The 18,287-nt window shown below is 40.6% G+C and overlaps 1 protein-coding gene across 1 annotated transcript in view; it reads right to left on the bottom strand.

The window, feature by feature from the left end:
* PNPT1 (polyribonucleotide nucleotidyltransferase 1) overlaps positions 1 to 18,287 on the bottom strand; it is a 1,644,852-nt gene that overhangs the window by 768,304 nt on the left and 858,261 nt on the right. The window contains exon 15 of the mRNA XM_044055211.1: positions 14,901 to 14,937. Within this exon, the coding sequence (XP_043911146.1) occupies positions 14,901 to 14,937 (37 nt within the window). The remainder of the gene's footprint in view (positions 1 to 14,900; positions 14,938 to 18,287) is intronic.

The raw sequence follows: 18,287 nt of genomic DNA, 5'->3' as shown, positions 1-18,287 counted from the left end.
TTATTATTTTTAAACTGGACATTAGCTAAATGCTACTTAAAGGGATAGCTAACTGATTTAACTTTAATGTTGATAAAGGTAAGTCTTAAAGAGCCCAGTGGGTGGGCTTGCATGCATTTAATATATATGAAAAAATGGATGGTATGAATGTTATAGTTTTGGACCCAGTTATAATACCACACAGTCAAACCATTAAGGAGAAAAATGTAGTGTAAACAATAAGACACACACACTAAGGGTCCATGTCAGGTAACTCCAGGGTTCACCTACCCACTTAGCACACCCAATGGTTCTAAGGAGGAATAACCATAAAAAAAAAAATAAATATAAAAAAAAAAATAAAAAATAATAAAAAAAATCAACAAAAGGATGTTTTCTCTAAGCTGGTGCTAACCTTGATCTTGGTCTCCAAGACCTTAATGTTGGGAAATAACCTCCCTTTTGATACTAAGCAGCACCGTCTATTAATACAGCCCTCTCAGCAGGTGAAAACCAAGTAAATACAGAAGAGCTAAGCAAATAATCTGCCATTATTTAACCCTACATAAAAGAAAAATATGAATCTTCCCATTCTTCTCAAAATATGGCTTTAGTTATCTTAGATAAGTGTGTTTTCCCTCTGATGAAGTATTCAGACTTTCGAGAGTAGGTCCTACTGTAACCTGACTTCTGAGTTTGCAGGTTGGGGTGTTAGTGATAAGTTTCACTGCAAGTGGAGAAGGTGCATCTTGGAGGAGTAATATGAAGAGTTGGGTGTCCAGAAATAGGTTGGATCTGGTTTGTGCTGGAAGCCAATTTGCCTTGTATAAAGTAAGGCAGTGGCGTGTTCAAGATAAGGGGAACTGTTGAAGAAGCAGCATATTTGACTAGATAAGGTATGTGTGGATATAATTTTATTAGAGAAAGTGGCAAAAAAAAAGTCACTCTCAAGGTTTGCGAGCAAGAAACCTTTTCCAATGGCTGCTGTAGCTGTTGATGAAAGGAACTGAGATATTTTTTGAGCCTAGAAAAGGAGGCAGTTGATTTACCTTTACGTTTCGTGGAATTCATTAATTCTAATGCCCTGGACCAGCTCGTTCTTACCCCCCTAGGAGTAGCAACACCATTGAACTTGTCATTACCAACATGGACAACCGTTGCTCTATAACAATAGTCAACTCCTCCCTGGTTAGATCCAACCACAAACTAATCACCTTGGAAATCCCACCAAAGGTAACCACCATGAAAAACTTCTCCAAAGCTAACTTTGGGCTCCTAAAAACAGAGGTAGCTAACTTCACAGCACCCATGCAAATGGAGAATAGTTGCATGACCACCGAATCATACAACAATGCACTGTACGAACACATACACAAATGCATGGATCTCGCCATACCCAACAGAACCAAGATGCTCTCCTCCAAAAGAAGGAAGCTAATCTGGTGGTCCCCTGCCATAAACAAACTGTACAACAGAAGGAGGAAACTGATGCAGAATAAGGTGAAGTCCCAAGACTGGAAAAGCTTCCTTATCAGCCTCAACAAAAAGTTGAGATCCCTCATCAAATCCTGAAAACGGAATTGCAACAAATAGTAAAGACAACCACAAGGCCTTCTATAGTTATGTAAAGAATCTCCACAGCAATACCCAGATTTGCTCTGAGCTACTGCACAATGGTACCTCCTATACCGAGCCAAAAGATATTGCCAATATATTGGGAGACAGATTCACTGCGAACTTTACCCCTCTCCCTCCCCCCAAGGACCAATCACAATACCAGTACATTGCCATGCACCCAGTATAACTGCTGCACAGGTTAAAACAGCACTGTCCAAGACCAAGAATACAGCTTCTATGGGACCTGACAATATCCCTGGCTGTGTTATACATGAACTACAGAGTGAACTGGCACCTCACTTGTGTGCCCTGTACAATCACAGCCTCACATCAGGCTTTGTCCCTACTGAATGGCACACTGCTATAGTCATTCTTCTCCACAAAGGAGGAATGACTACAGACCCTGGGAACTAACTCCCCATTAGCCTGACAAGTCTGTTATCCAAAGCTAAGGAACACATCATCATGGACCTAACAAGGATATAGGGAATCTCCAAATTCTGGATCCCACACAGTTTGGTTTTGCGAAGGGTAGATCATGCCGCTCAACTTGGCCAACTTCTTTGAGTCAGTCACCAGAGCTGTGGATGAAGGCAAGGTAGTTCATACAGCATACCTTGATCTGGCCAAGGCCTTTGATACCATTCCCCACTCAGAAATCATAGAAAAACTCACTAAGCTAGGCATCAACCCCTATATCACTAGGTGGGTTACAAACTGGCTCACAGATAAAACCCACAGTGTGAAAGTAGCTGTCTCACGTCAGACTGCCAACCAGTCACGAGTTAAGTCCCACAGGGATCGGTCCTGGGTCCTCTTCTGTTTGGTATCTACTTCTCAGAAGTCCAGACCAACATGAAGGGACTCTGGCTGACAAAGTTCACAGATGATTGCAAGCTGGGAGCATTATTAACTCCCCAAGTGATGATGACATCCTACAGAAAGGCCTCACTGAGACCGACAACTGGTGTCAGAACCATGGCCTTAAGCGCAATGCCAAAAAATGTGTCATCTCCTTTGGGAAAAACCTAGTTCCCATGAATTACCACATCGATGGTAGTCCACTGAACTCAGAAGGTGTTGTAAGAGATCTGGGAACACAGGTTGACAGCAACCCCTCTTTTGACCACCACATTGGCAATGTGGTCAAAATGTCCTTCTATGTGGCACATCTCACTACCAACGGTTTTGCATCCAGGAAGAAAGAGGTCATTGTCTACCACTACTCTTCCCTCACTAGGTCAATCTTTGAGTACAATGCCCCATTTGGCATGTACCTCACTAGACACCTGCAACAACTGGAGAGGCCACAAAAGTACTTCACAAAGAGGATCCTAGGCCTTAAACACTTGTCATATATGGACAGACTCAAAAAACTCCATCTATTCTCTGCCTCATATCGCCTACTTAGAGGTGATTTCTGCTTGACTTACAAAGCCATGAATGACCCAGCTCTATTACAAATGCTACATCTAAAGAAATCCCAATCCCTCCGCACCACACGCTCCAGAGACCTCAACCTCATTACCACAATCAACAGAACATACTGGAGGGACAGGTTCATAACCCAGAGACTGCCCATGCTATGGAATAGATTTCCCATCCATGTCAAACAGAGCACCTCACTGGCCCTCTTCAACAGAAATCTTGATGAGTAGATGGGAAATAGAAAATTCACCCCGGGGATCACTCCAGTGGCTATACTCGACAGAGGCACTGGGAACTAAGATCGGGTGGCACGATGCCAGGGTAATCCTATGGGCTAGGCTTGTAAAGGCTCCAGGGCCATTAGCTTAGTACACACCTATGAACCTATAAGATATAAGTTTTTGAATACGGTCCTGAAAGTTAAGAGACTGGTCGAACTGGATGCCTAGGTATCTGAATGAAGTGGTGGTGAGGATAAAGTTGTTCTGCTGGTTAAAAAGATTGATGGAGCTGGAAACTTTGGAAGGTCTTTTCTTAGTATCAAAGAGTATAGCCTTGCCTTTTGAGGGTTGAGAAGGAGCTTTATAGAGGTGAGCTAGTGGATTAGTTCCAGATCATCAGTTTGCAGCTGGGTTTGGATTACCTGTTGCTCTGGGGTGGATGTGTACATAACCACGTCAGCATATAAGAGGAATTGTAACAAAAGTAGTTAAAGTTTTATTAATTTACTTTTTAACTTTATATTTGTTAACCAGGGTAGTACACCTAGGTATCTGAATGAAGTTATAGTGAGGATTATTTTCCAGGCTCAGTTTGGGAGCTCTATTTGGTTAAGTGAATTTTTCAGAGTCACACAGTTAGGCAATAGACGATGAGGGGACTCGAACCCTGGACTTCTGGACCACAGCAAACAGCTCATTAACAGATCCTTAATCTTCTGCATGTGGCAACTTATTTATAAAAATGGAAGAGAGTACTGGGGAAGTGGTGACCCTGTGGTACACCAGAGTAAGTATGGGCAGTATGTAACATAGAGGGGCCAATCTTCATAGGAAAGGATCAGTTAGGCAGGAAGTCTTTGAACTACTTTGTAGCTTCAGTGCTGATGCCAGTGTCTGACAGTGAGCTAGTAATGCTGAGTAGTCCACCATGTCAAAGGCACGGGTCAGGTCAATGAAAATGGCACTGATAGGATTTCCTGTATCAATGTTGGTGAGCATGTCATTGGTTAGAGTCCAGTCAATGTACACCTACCTACCCAGAAACCATGTTGTTTTCCAACATGAGGTAAGTTGGTTACAAATTAGTTTTTCAAGTATTCTGCTGTGGGTAGGAGTACGGAGATGGGCTGGTAGTGGCTGGTGGAAGAGGGTTTTGGATTTTTAGAAGCAGGTCTAATGAAGGCTGACTTTCAGAGTGTGAGCACGGTGTTAGTTGTGAGACTTAGGTTAAAGTTATATTTGAGGGGGTGACAATGTAGTCTCTATAGCAATAAACAAACCAGGGGTTTACCTGGCGGTGATTTTAGAAAAGTATAATAGGGAAACATACTCAGGAGGGAAGGAGAAGGGGGAATGTTTTGCATGGAGGGGAAGTAGGAGATTTCTTTCTGGAAATCAGAATGTGTGAGGATGCCGGCATGCACGTTATATGCTCTTGTGAAGAAAGTGCATTTGGAAGGACTCTCCAACACGTTATTTATTTCAAACCAGAAATGAGATAGTAAGGAAATGTGGTTTGTTTTGATTTGAGATATTTGGCTTTGTGCCTGTTGACTGTTGCTTGAGTTGGTGCAGTGTTCTCCATTTTTGGTTGCAGGAACTTTTTTTCAGGCTTCATCTTGGACCTGTATTAAGATTTTCAATTCTTTGGTAAGCCATTCAGTACTGGTATGTTTAAATAGTCTGGAGACTAAAGGGAAGCATATGTCTTGAAGAGTGAGAAGTTGAGAGAATTGATTAACGGAGATGTTGGGGTCAGTTAGGCAAAATATGGGTGGTCAGTCTATGGGGTATAGTTGGGCTTGTAGACTGGCAAGGCTCTAGGGATACTTGGGTCTAAAGGACATCATCTTTGGGGGGGCAGGTTTTCAAGTTTTGTAAGTGGAATGTTAATGGGCAGTGGTCACTGGAGGTGGGTGGGTTTGTAGAAATAGAGGAGATGGGTGGGAGGGTATACTGAGGTCTAGGAGTGAGCGGCAATTTGTTTTTACATTACGTCTGGGTGGTTCAGTTACTAACTGGAGTAGTTTCAGGTGGCAAGATGTAGAAAAAAATCATGCTTAATGGAGCAAAGAAAGTTAATGATCGGGCAATTATGTGCTTGCTAGATACTGGTAGATGGTATAAAGAAGACCTCTGAATTCTTTAACTGTAACAGCAGGTAGAAGGTAAGCAAGTGCAATGTATATAGGGAGATGACTTGAGTGATAGTTTAGTGAGAATCCAGTTTGGCTGATGATCAGCAGAACGGCTGGCCTGGGTGACTACAGAAAAGTTGAATATGGACTTATGGAGAAGCAATGTACCCTTACCATTTCTTCTTTCAGGCTGGGAGTTAAACTTGTAACCAAAGAAGAATGACGAATGTGGTTATGGTCAGTTTTGAACCATGATTCTATAATAGCTAATACATCAGGAGAGTGGGAGGCGAGAAAGGTTTTGATATCATCCAACTTGATACAAATACTTCTGGTACCAAGTACAGCACAAGTGAGAGAGTTAAGGTTAGGTGGGTGTGGAGAAGATCCAGAGTATGTTTGAAGGAGGGTTATTACTGGACAGGATATAAATGTGGATAAATAACAAGTGTTGAAATCTGGATGCAGTATAAGGAAGTGGAGGGAGAGACTTGTTTGAAAGAATCTGCATTTTGAGTTTGTTGTAAACGGTGGTGCAGCAGTTAGTGTTGCTGCCTCGCAGCAAGAGGTTCTCCGGTTCGATTCTCGGCTGGGGTGCCTTCTGTGCGGAGTCTGCATGTCCTCCCTGTGGTCGCGTGGGTTTCCTCCCACATCCCAAAGACATGCTGTAGGTAGATTGGACACACTAAATTGGGCCTAGGCATGAGTGCGTGTGTGTGTGCCTTCTGTGGAAGGTTGGGCACCAGCCTGGCAACTCGATACTGTAAAACTCCACTGCCAATCATGAGCGGACAGGTGATCCGCTGTGGCGACCCCTAACCGGGAAAAGCCAAAAGAAGAAGAAGTAAAGTATGAACTGCTTTATTTTACATAGACTTGCTTAATTTGCATAATTTTCCATAGTAAAATGTTATTCAAGTACAACAGCCTGGTAAATGATATTAATAGACTTGAGTGGGCACTGCAGCAGATTCATCACTAACCTTTTTAATGATCAGGTTTAAATGTTAAGGTTGTAATATTTGCATCCAGTTTAAAGTCAGTGTTTACAATCCAGTGTATATACAGTGCAATGAAAAAGTATTTGCCCCTCCCAGATTTCTTATTTCTTTGCATGTTTGTCATACAAATGTTTCAGATCATCAAACAAATTTAAATATTAGACAAAGATAACCCAAGTAAATTCAGTTTTTAAGTGATGATTTTATTTATTAAGGAAAAAAAAAACTATTGAAAACCTACATGGTCCTATGTGAAAAAGTAATTTCCCCCCTTGTTAAATCATGAAGTAACTGTGGTTAATCACATTTTTGGGAAAGCTGAGTTCACTTTCACTAGCCACACACTGGCCTGATTACTGCCAGACCTGTTGAATTAAGAGATCACTTAAATAGAACCTGTCAAAGTGAAGTAGGCCAAAAGATCCCAAAAAAGGACGACATCATGCCACCATCTAAAGAAATTCCGGAACAGATGAGAAACAAAGTACCTGACATCAATCAGTTTGGAAAAGGTTACAAAGCCATTTCTAAAGCTTTGGGACTCCAGCGAACCACGGTGAGAGCCATTATCCACAAATGGAGAAAACATAGAACAGTGGTGAACCTTCCCAGGAGTGGCCGGCCTACAAAAATTACCCCAAGAGCACAGCGACGACTCAGCCAAGAGGCCACAAAAGAACACAGCACAACATCTAGAGAACTGCAGGCCTCACTTGCCACAGTTAAGGTCAGTGTTCAAGACTCAACTATAAGAAAGAGACTGGGCAAAAATGGCATGCATGGCAGAGTTCCAAGGTGAAAACTACTGCTGACCAAAAAGAACATAAAGGCTCGTTTCACTTTTTGCCAAAAAAAATCTTGATGATCCCAAAGACTTTTGGGAAAATATTGTGTGGACTGATGAGTTGAACTTTTTGAGGTGTGTGTGTCCCTTTACATCTGGCGTAAAAGTAACACAGCATTTCAGAAAAAGAACATCATGCCAACAGTCAAACGTATTGGTGGTAGTGTGTGATGGTCTGGGGGTGCTTTGCTGCTTCTGGACCTGGACGACTTGCTGTGATTGATAGAATCTACCAAAACATCCTGAAGGAGAATGTCCAGCCATCAGTTTGTGACCTCAAGCTGAAGCGCTCTTGGGTTCTGCAGCAGGACAATGATCCAAAACACACTTGCTTCAGTTAAGGTCAGTGTTCATGACTCAAACATAAGAAAGAGACTGGGCTAAAATGGCATGCATGGCAGAGTTCCAAGGCAAAAACCATTGCTGACCAAAAAGAACAAAGGCTAGTCTCACTTTTACCAAAAAACATCTTGATGATCCTCAAGACTTTTGGGAAAATATTCTATGGACTGACAAAACAAAAGTTGAACCTTTTGGGAGGTGTGTGTCCTGTTATATCGGCCATAAAAGTAACACAGCATTTCAGAAAAAGATCATGCCAACAGTCAAACATGGTGGTGGTATTGTGATGGTCTGGGGCTGCTTCTGGACCTGGATGACTTGCTGTGATTGATGGAACCATGAATTCTGCTCTCTACCAAAACATCCTGAAGGAGAATGTCCGACCATCAGTTCGTGACCTCAAGCTGAAGTGCACTTGGGTTATGCAGCAGGACAATATTCCAAAACACACCAGCAAGTGCACCTCTGAATGGCTTAAAAAAACAAAATGAAGGTTTTGGAGTGGCCTAGTCAAAGTTCGGACTTGAATCCAATTGAGATGCTGTGGCTTGACCTTAAAAAGGTAGTTCATGCAAGGAAACCCTCCAATATGGCTGAATTAGAACAATTCTGCAAAGAAGAGTGGGCCAAAAGTCCTCAACAGTGATCTGAAAGACTCATTGTCAGTTATCACAAATGTTTGACTGCAGTTGTTGTTGCTAAGGGTGGCACAATCAGTTATTAGGTTTAGGGGGCAATTACTTTTTCACATAGGGCCATGTAGGTTTGGATAGTTTTTTTCCCTTAATAAATAAAATCATCACTTAAAAGCTGCATTTTGTGTTTACTTGGGTTATCTTTGTCTAAAATTTATATTTGTTTGATGATCTGAAACATTTAAGTGTGACAAGCATGCAAAAAAATAAGAAATCAGGAAGGGGGCAGATACTTTTCCATTGCACTGTAGCTGTATCTGGACCTAAGTTTATATTGTGAGGTTAAGTTCAACTGCAAGTCAATAAAGGTGAACTGTATTAAAAAAGTATTAGAATACCTACCAAAACTAAAAAGCATTATACAGGTCTGAAAATCACTGGAGAGAAAAAAAAAGAGCAGGAGGCATACGGCAGATGTTCCTTTATGAATGAGAAACCAGTGAGCTGTACATCATGAGAAGCAAAGTGCTTCAAGGTCTACATCCACAACCCAGGAAGGAGATGCTGAAGATGTGTAATTGTGGATGATAAAAGAATTTAAAGGACAATACAAATGCTGAAGATATGCATCTTAAAAGAAAGTTATGTATTCACCATGAAGACAGATCTGTGCTGTCTGTTTCCATCTTTCCTCAATGTATGGGTCTCAAATACGACTTCAAACACTTTGATGCTTTAGATCCAGTGCTCAGGTTCGTCCCCTTACCCATAATCCGTGTGCAAAGAACGAGCTACCTCAGGTTAAGTTTGCCTGCCAGAAGCAAAACAAAATTAGGAATCTAAAGAGTAATAAGCAAAAAATGTTGGGCTAAAGCATTGCCAGCTTATAGAGGGAAAACCTCAAGGAGCCAAGGCTAGGTCAGTCAGTCCTCCAAATATGACAATGTGAGAAGCTATAAGACAAATGGAAGGGATGGTGGGGGTGGGTAGTTGAGGAAGGACAAAAAAAGACGACAAACCTATCATTATGGTGAGTACACAACTTCTCTATCTGATGTTGTCTTTTGGATCTGTTTCTTAATGTAGACTGTATGTCCAATTTGTAATGTGAAATGAAAGTAAGGATCTTGGACCAGGTAGCTGCAGCACAGATGTTGTCAATAGGTATACTAGAAAAGTATATGAAGCCACAGATGTAGTGGAACAAGCTTTTGAAATTAAAAGAAGTGACAGACTTATTTCGTGACAGACATAAGATATGCAATGAGACAGCCAACATGAAAGGGTGACTTTGGATACTCCTTTTTCCAACTAAGCAGTTGAAAATGATAGAAATAATTGCTCAGACTTTCTGAAAGGTTTTGCCCGTTGTAAGTAAAAATATAACTGATGGTGAACATCTAGCAAATGTAACACATATTCAACCTTGTTTGGAAAATTTGAGAAGAACACTAGAAGATTTATGGACTCATTGCCAGATAATTCAGAGGCCACCTTAGGGAGAAAATAGGGGTTGATTTTCAGGTACACTCTGTGAGAAAGCTCAGGTAAGGACATTTTGAGGACAAGGTGTAAAGCTCAGAAATTCTACTGGTTGAAGTGAGGGCAAACAAAAATAAAGACTTGTATGATCTAAACTTTAGGTCAACCCTAGCAGCAGATTTGAATGTGGGACCTGCTAATGCTTACAGTAAAATAGTAATATCCCAGGGAGGAGCTGGATTTCCAAGCAGGGGATGTAAAAGAAAAGTTTCTCTAATGAAAGCCTTGGATAATCTGACAGATGTTATGGTTGTGTGATTTTCACAAACTTGGAAGAAAGAGGATACAGTAGCTAACTGCACCTTGATGGTGAGGTAGGTAGCTCCACACTCCATTTTGAAAAAGGATAGGCGAGAAAGTCCAAAATTACTGAAAGAGGAGCTAAGAAGGGGATCAATACTGTCTTCAACTGCTCAAACAGAGAATCTTTTCCATTTGCTTTTGTAAGATTTCTCTTGTAGAAAGTTTCTGAGAAGAGGACAAAATGTGAACTGAAGACGAAAACCTGGACTGTTGAACCTTCACTCAAATGGGAGAAACCATGCGGACAACTTGAGGGATTGGAAATTCAGGTGAGGCCACCCAGATGGGTTAAAAAGTAGATCTGGATCTGAGCCCAGCACCCAGGGAGGGTGTACTAGATGAGGCCAGAGGAAGGGGAAGCCACATTGTTGAGGACATTAAAAGGCTAGAAGGATGACTGCGACCCTCCACTGTGAATGATTTCTGTAGAAACTTTGGAATCAGGGGCATCTTAGGAAAGGCATAAAGGAGTCCTAATGGCTAAGAATGCATTACAGCATCCCTGGGTGACTCCCCCTCCTGGGAAATTACAGCAAAAAACTTTCTGCATGTGGTGTTGTGGGGATAGGTGACCCAGATCACATCAAGGTTGGCCCCAATGGGCATTGCTATTAGAAAATGGTAAGATTTTGCCCATATGACATACTCTTGTGGCCTCTTGACACAACCAATAGGATCTGGTTCCTCATTATTTGCTGATGTACTGAGCAACTGCCATGTTGCCTGTCTGGACAGATATCACAACTAAGGGAAAAGAGCCCTGAAATGCTTGCTACACTAGAAAAACTGCTCTCATCTCCAGTACACTGACCTTTGCCTTGGACTGTCTTTCCCTGATAATGCTCACCCCACCTCAGTTGGGAAGCGTCTGCATTCACTGTGGCTTTGGGAGGGAGGAAGAATGAAAGGATGTCCTGGTAGAACATGTGGAGATTCCAGCCACCACTATATGTATGTTCTGCAAATATTCATTAATGACAGTTGGAGACATGGGCTGTTTTCTGACTGATCATTGAACCGTCAGACTCTACTGAAGTACTCATGTATAGAACTGGTCTAGGGGGACTAAAGTAGTACAGCCTGCCATAGAACCCGGAAAGTAAAGAATTATTTTTGCTGGTGGCTTCTGATGGGACAAAACCTCTTGGGCGTATTAGTGAAGCGATGCAACTCTTGTCTGGGGGAGCCATGCTATCTGAACTTTTGTGACCAGAAGTGCTTTGATAAGCTCTAGTGACTGAAATGGTTGCGGCTTAGATTTTGTTAGGTTCACTGTAATTCTCAAGTCTATACTCAGTTGGAGCATGGAGTCTCTTGCTTGACTGAGTAGATTCCTGGTAGGCGCAGTGATGAACCAGTCATTCAAATATGGGAATACCCTGAAACCCTGCAGTTGCAGATGAGCAAAGCTCTGAATTGGAAATGACTAGCTCCCAGCCAGAAGTGAAGATACTTCCCCATTTTTCTTTGGCAGTAAAAAGAACTTTGAGTAAATTCCTGATTCTCTCTGGTCTGCAGGGACTTGGATGATTGATTTCGCAAAAAAAGCAGTTATGTACTTACGATAACATTCCATGTGTGTTGTCCATTTTCACCTTTCCCTCACTGATATGTTTGGATCTGACCCTCAGCCATTACCAAAGCTCGTGGTCAAAAACTTTGCTCCTGGGCAGCTCCCCTTTACCCACAATGCACCTCATGCATTACCTCAGATTGCATTTGCCACTTTGCGAAGAATGTTGGTCGTCTCTTGCTCTTGGGCTTAGAGTAAGTGTTTTTGTATATATTATTACCTTATAATTCTTTTTCTTGCTAGTTCTTTATTGTAGATTTACTTTTCACTATCTTTCTGTTTTCTGAGTCTTTTTAGCCTTTCTTCCTTAGCTTTGGTAATGACTGAGTCGGAACCAAAGCCATTAGTGAGAATAAAGTGAAAATTGACAATATCACATGCTTTATTTATGAATGGCGTCTTCCATTTGTGAGAGTGGAACATTGGGAATCTTTTCAGTGGTGGAGGAAATATATGAAAGGGAATGAAATAGCTTATGGTAAAGATCCTTTGCACCCATTTGTCTTGAGTGATGGACATACAAGTTATTGGGTGCAAGGATAAGCACCCCATACTGCATCCAGGGTGTGACAGTCAGGCAACTGTTCAGGTACACTGGAAAGCCTTCTCCAAGAAATGACCCTGATCTTGATTTTGCAGGCCACCTTTATTCCTTGGGCGATGGTCATTATAAAAGTTTCCCCTACAGCCTCGGGGGGGGGGGGGGGGGGCTCTTTCTCTGGGAGTGTCCAGTGTAAATCCCTGATATTTGTGAAACCAAATTCTCTTGCTTCCCCTTCTGGCTTCTGGAGAAGGTCCACTGAGGGTTGGAGAGTTTGATCTCAATGGCAGATAGGGATTTACCATCTTTCTCACATCTTGAGATAGTCTCTAACTTTGGGACCAAAAAGGGTTTATCCAATGTAGATGGCAATGATGGATATTTTGAAATGTTCCATAAAGTCGTATGACCACTTCCAGGCATGCCTCCTTATGGAAATGCCTGTGCCAGCAACTCTAGATACACTCTCAGTGACGTTGGAGATAAGGCACACAGAGACATTGGATAAGGACTGTGGTAGCCAACTGTGAATCAATAAATTTTCTTTGATCTGTATAAATTTCCTGATAGAGATTTGGTGATCTCCTTGGTCAAATCCTCTAGAAACGCATGACATATGCCAAGTAATTAAGCTCTCTCACTGAAAAAGTAAGTGAGGCATAAACACACTTCTAAAATTTGTCCAATGCAAATGATTCTCTGTCTGGTGGATGAACAGAGGAACTCTTTCCTGCAAGTTCCTTCTTAGTGGCTGCAGCCACTACTGAATCTACAGAAGGCCTTTTGCTCCAATGAGGACAGTCTTTGGGAGCAAGAAGGAATTTTTTTTTGGGGGGGGGGGGAATGGGCTCAGCTGTCTCCAACTCCTTCCACTCCCGCGCACAGATCAGGTCTACCATCTCATTGGCCAAGGGGACTACCAAAATGTAGATGGGCCAGAACCAAAAGACTCAATGAAAACTCAGTTGTCTGGAGAAGGCTCTTGAAAAGACCAACCCCCTTTCTGTCTAAGAAGTTTGAGTAGCTCACCGAAAAAGATGGGGGGGGGGACTTTCTCCTTCATCAAAGTCAGTGTAAGTGGTACAAAATTCCTCAGAAGAATCCAATTGCCTCCTTCAGCACTTGTTCTACCTGTGTACCTCTTCTGTGGGTTGTTCAGGGGAGGAATCAAAAGCTGTCATAGTCTCTTCTAGGAGGACTAGCTCAAGACTTCTAGAAACTGGCTGCCCTGAGATGGGACAAGAACAGCAAGCTGCGGACCCTGGGAAATCCTATGGAGGAAGGGTGGATCCAATTTTGATGGTTAGTCTTCTCTCTCTGAGTTGAGACAGCACTCCCTCGAAAGCCTCACCCGCTGAGCTTGACACAGATCTGGGAAGCCTCGTTGCAAGAACCGAAACTCCTGAAGGTGGGTCAACCCTGGGTGCCCTTTGGCTGGGCTCAGAGGCTGACACCAGAGCAAAACTATCAATTGACAAGGCTCCTAGAGGGAGGAAGGAATCCCGAAGATCTCGGATCCTATACTACCCTGTCAGCGTCACTGCCGACAGTTCGTCTCAAAGATTCAGATGGGTCTGAGCTGAACCGACCTCACTAGAGAATTCACTGGAGTTGAGGATGTATGGTCTCTCAGTTCTGATGCAAATGTGCCCTGGGTGAAAGTTGGATCTGAGGGACTACTGTCAACACATTTTATCTGAAGAACAGTACACTCAAGAGTGCAGCAACCCCCCATTATGGTGCACTGCAGTGTCAGCAATTGATCTGCCTGGTGCGGGAATAGAACCCATAGCTTTCTGCATTAAAGGCGAATGTGCTGTTTTGCCACTGACATTATATTACAGTTATCTTTCTGCCACAAGTTCAGCCTGGATATGAAAGAAAAGGATCTTAAAACCAAGACACTACTCAATTAAGAAATACATATGTAACTAAAATATAAATCAAGCCTAGGCAATGAATCATTAATGTTTAGAGCTTACATTGTGATTTTTTAAAGTATAAAGCATTTAACTTTCAGTATTGCTAGTATAAAGTATTTAACTCTTAGTATTGCTTACTAGCTCAGTGCTGTAGGTGTTAAGGTTTCTGGCTAACTCATCAGTGCTCTAGATTCATCTAAAGGCCTGAGTACTGCAGGATCACTTAAGAGGAGCATGTTGAGAGTCCAGAGGTCAACTCTCTGCCCTAGGGTGGCAAAGGGGTGGGACACATTAAAAACACTACAAATGAGAACACCAGCAGAGGCTGGATATTATCATTACTTGTTCCTTAAATGTTTACAGGGAACGAGCAAAGACTCCCTACGGTAAAAGCAAGAATACATGGGTACACATATGCAAACATTACTGCGCACACACACTTTCATGGACTGAAAGGCTGCAAGGACAAAACCTGAGTTTACAGAATGATGGAAACAAACTGAATGCTCCTTTTCCAATTCTTGTCTGTATAGTTTCTGCCTAAGTTCTCAGCTATCAAAATATTTTTCTTCTTAAGAGGAAGGACCAGTCTAACTATGGGATATGCCAGGGAGAGCACACAAGCCAAGTAAATGAAAGAATGTGTTAATGGGGTACTGGCTGGTATAAACAGAAGTCAGCATGAGCACTCCTCTCCATTTTTTTAGTAACACAAAACATTTTTTGCAAGCATATTAATGCACTGTACAGAAATGTTACAACGGTAGCATTTAAACTGCTGACGTTATAAATAAGTACCTTGTACAAACCTTACCTCATAATGCAACATAAAATTTTTGTCTTTCAAGCCACTGTAAAAAAATCAAAGAATATATCTATTAACATATTCTCTACAATAACATTTGACTCAAAAGTATCATGCTGCAGTCTGCCAAAACAACATTACAAAGTATATATCATCTATTACAAATTCACATAAGTCACACTACAAAAGTGAAAAGTGCATATACACAACACTGTTTATTATTTAGGAATCTATTAACTGATGATACATACAAAGAGATCTGACCTATAATTATACTTAGTGAAAGCTGAAGTAATCTGTACTATTTGTTGAAACTACCTTCTTCTTAGGTAACTGAAAACTCTCCAGCTAAGCAACTGTTAAAACTCTAGAAGCAATGCTGACATCTGAAGTGTGTCCAGTAAAGAGGATTCCTTCTAATCCATGGAAACAGTGCTATGCAATGTCAGCAAAAGTTTCACTCAAAAGTTCTTTTTTGCCTTACATGTTTCAAAAGAGGAGTTAAGGAGGGTGATGTAGGTCCCAACCAAAAGATATATACACACACACACATATATATATATATATATATATATATATATATACTGCTATATCTATATATAGGTCCTCTTCACATGACAATCTCAAAATACTGACTTTCATTTGACTGAGACCACAAAACCTAATTTTCAAAATATTGAAAACTCATTTCACTGAATCTCATTATACTGAAAGCTTACAATCCTGAATTTCAAAATACTGACTTTTAAGCCATATATGTGATGTGCGTTTCCCTTCAACTGTGACTTGCTTATGATAAAAAAAATTACTGTAACTTAAAGTGCCGACTGTTGTAGTATTTCTAAATGTGGGTATGTCTCTTTTTTATGGGAAGCATCTAAAGTAATATGGTGAATGTTTTGTGTGCTCCCGGCAATAGTGGCAGTGTGCACAGTACTGTAAGGTAAAAAGTATATGCCCTTTTCCCTACTGTAGTGTGATCCTGGAGTTCGTATATATATAATTGGGGGGCGTAGCCTCCACATAATTTAGTTTTACATCGTCCAATTTCTGTTAAGAGGGTATGTAAATAGCTTTTAAGTTTTGGAAAGGGTTAGTCGTTGGTGTTGCAAATGTGCATGTCTATAGCTTAAAATTCAGTATTTTGAAATTCAGGATTGTAAGCATCCAGTATAATGAAATTTTTTTTTATTTATTTTATTTAACATTTGTATACCGGGAAAGTCAGACTTGGAACAAAGCCAATTTTCAGTGGAGGCCCGGGGAGAAATGCTTCAGGCACATGCCTTTGTAACATGGGGGAAACTGGAGTACCCAGAGAAAACCCATACGAACGCAGGGAGGACATGCAGACTCGCACAGAAGGTACTCCAGATAAAAATCTTGCTGTGAGGCAACAACACTACTGCTGCACCACTGCACCTTTCCATGCCGAGATTCAGTCAAATGAGTTTTCAGTAGTTTGAAAATTAGGTATTATGGTTTCAGTCAAATGAATTTCAGTATTTTGAGATTCAGTCATGTGAAGTGGACTCATATATATATATATATATATATATATATATATATATATATATATATATATATATATATATATATATATATATATATATATATATATATATATAGATATAGATATATATATATACGCACACATACATATATATATATATATATATAAATACACACACATATCTACATAAATGCATACATGTGCATATGTAAAACATACATGATTATGTCATTCAATATCTAGAGTTCAAAATATTGAACTTCAATCCATCCATCTGTCCACAAATATCTAAAAAAAAAAAAAAAAAAAAAAAAAAAAGCACAAAACACTGAAGACTCATAATACAGAATCACAAAATATGCAATGGTTCTATGATAACTAGAAATGCCTTTTATTGTTCGCATCAAATTCAAAATTAAGATAGAGTGTTATCTTGCAAGTGATACTATTAGGGAAAGTGTTTTTAGTAACATGATGTGTAGGGTCAGGGTTAGGTAAGCACACCAGCATCATCTTGGTCATGCGTGCTAACCCTTACCCTATAGATTACGTTGCTAAAAACATTTTACCTAACTTCACTATTACACAAGACAAAGGACACAAAATACATACCACACCAAACATACAAAACAGTAACTCTACCACCTTACCTAACTCTAGCCTATGAACACACAATGCACACCAACCACTTCAACCTTTTCAGTGAAATATTCCTTTTTCTGCACACTCATTTACAAACACTATAAAAATGAGCATTAAGTTGTGAGCTGGCAGACTTTAGGGATTCCCTGCAGACTGCTCTGTCGGAGATGTTGGGTGGGCAGATTGAATTGCCTGGGGAGATTATTTTTTGAGCTATGATACAGAAAATGAATTGCCTAGACATAATACAGCCTTGCTGAGTCTAATTATGGTGGCTGCCAAAAAAGCAACTGCTAGAAAATGGAAATCAAAGTCTAAACCAACTTTACTAGAAGTAGTGAATATAGTAACAGAGATAAAACCACTGGAATTGGGATCTTTAGAAAAGGGAAAGAGCAAACTACACAGGAAAAATGGGAATTGTGGGAACAATATATGCAGAGAAGGAAAGAGGCTTAAGAGGCAGGATTTGAATGAGCCATACAATACTTAACTGACAATGATGGGATAGATTATAAGGGATATATAATGTTTGCAACTACAGTTCTTTCAATGGTGTCTGTGATGTATAACGTTTGCAACTGAAGTGGTGTTAATGTGGTTTTTCATTTATATAAATGTAAGACTGCCTATGTCATATACGATAATTTAATAATGTTTATTAAAAAATTAGCATCAAGTCATTTGAGCATTCAGTCAAATGTGTTTTCAATATTTTGTGCTTTTAATGTTCTTCATCCCCTAAAAACTTTTCTGTCAACTGTGCTTTCAATATTTTGAACTGTAACTATATATATATATATATATATATATATATATATATATATAAATAATCAGAGAAATACATATATAGATAGATATAGAAGGAGGAGAAGAGGGGGAAGGCATGCCCGAAGGCAGGTAAAGGCGAGGACTGTAATAGTGAGGGTCGGAACTTTGAATGTTGGAAGTATGACTGGTATAGGGGAGAGCTAGCTGATATGATGGACTGAAGGAAGGTTGGTATATTGTGTGTGCAAGAGACCAGATGGAAGGGGAGCAAGGCTAGGTGCATCGAAGGTGGTTTCAAATTGTTTTATCATGGTGTGGATGGAAGGAAAAATGGCGTAGGCATTACCCTGAAGGAACAGTATGCTAAGAGTGTTTTGGAGGTGAAAAGAGTGTCAGATAGAGTGATGTTTATAAAGTTGGAAACTGATGGTGTAATGATGAATGTTGTTAGTGCATATGCTCCACAAGTT

Source organism: Protopterus annectens, chromosome 1.part2 (assembly GCF_019279795.1).
Source record: "Protopterus annectens isolate FY-2018-M chromosome 1.part2, PAN1.0, whole genome shotgun sequence".
Taxonomy (NCBI): domain Eukaryota; kingdom Metazoa; phylum Chordata; order Ceratodontiformes; family Protopteridae; genus Protopterus; species Protopterus annectens.
Note: the sequence above shows the minus strand (reverse complement) of the source record. Positions and strands in the feature narration are given on the sequence as shown.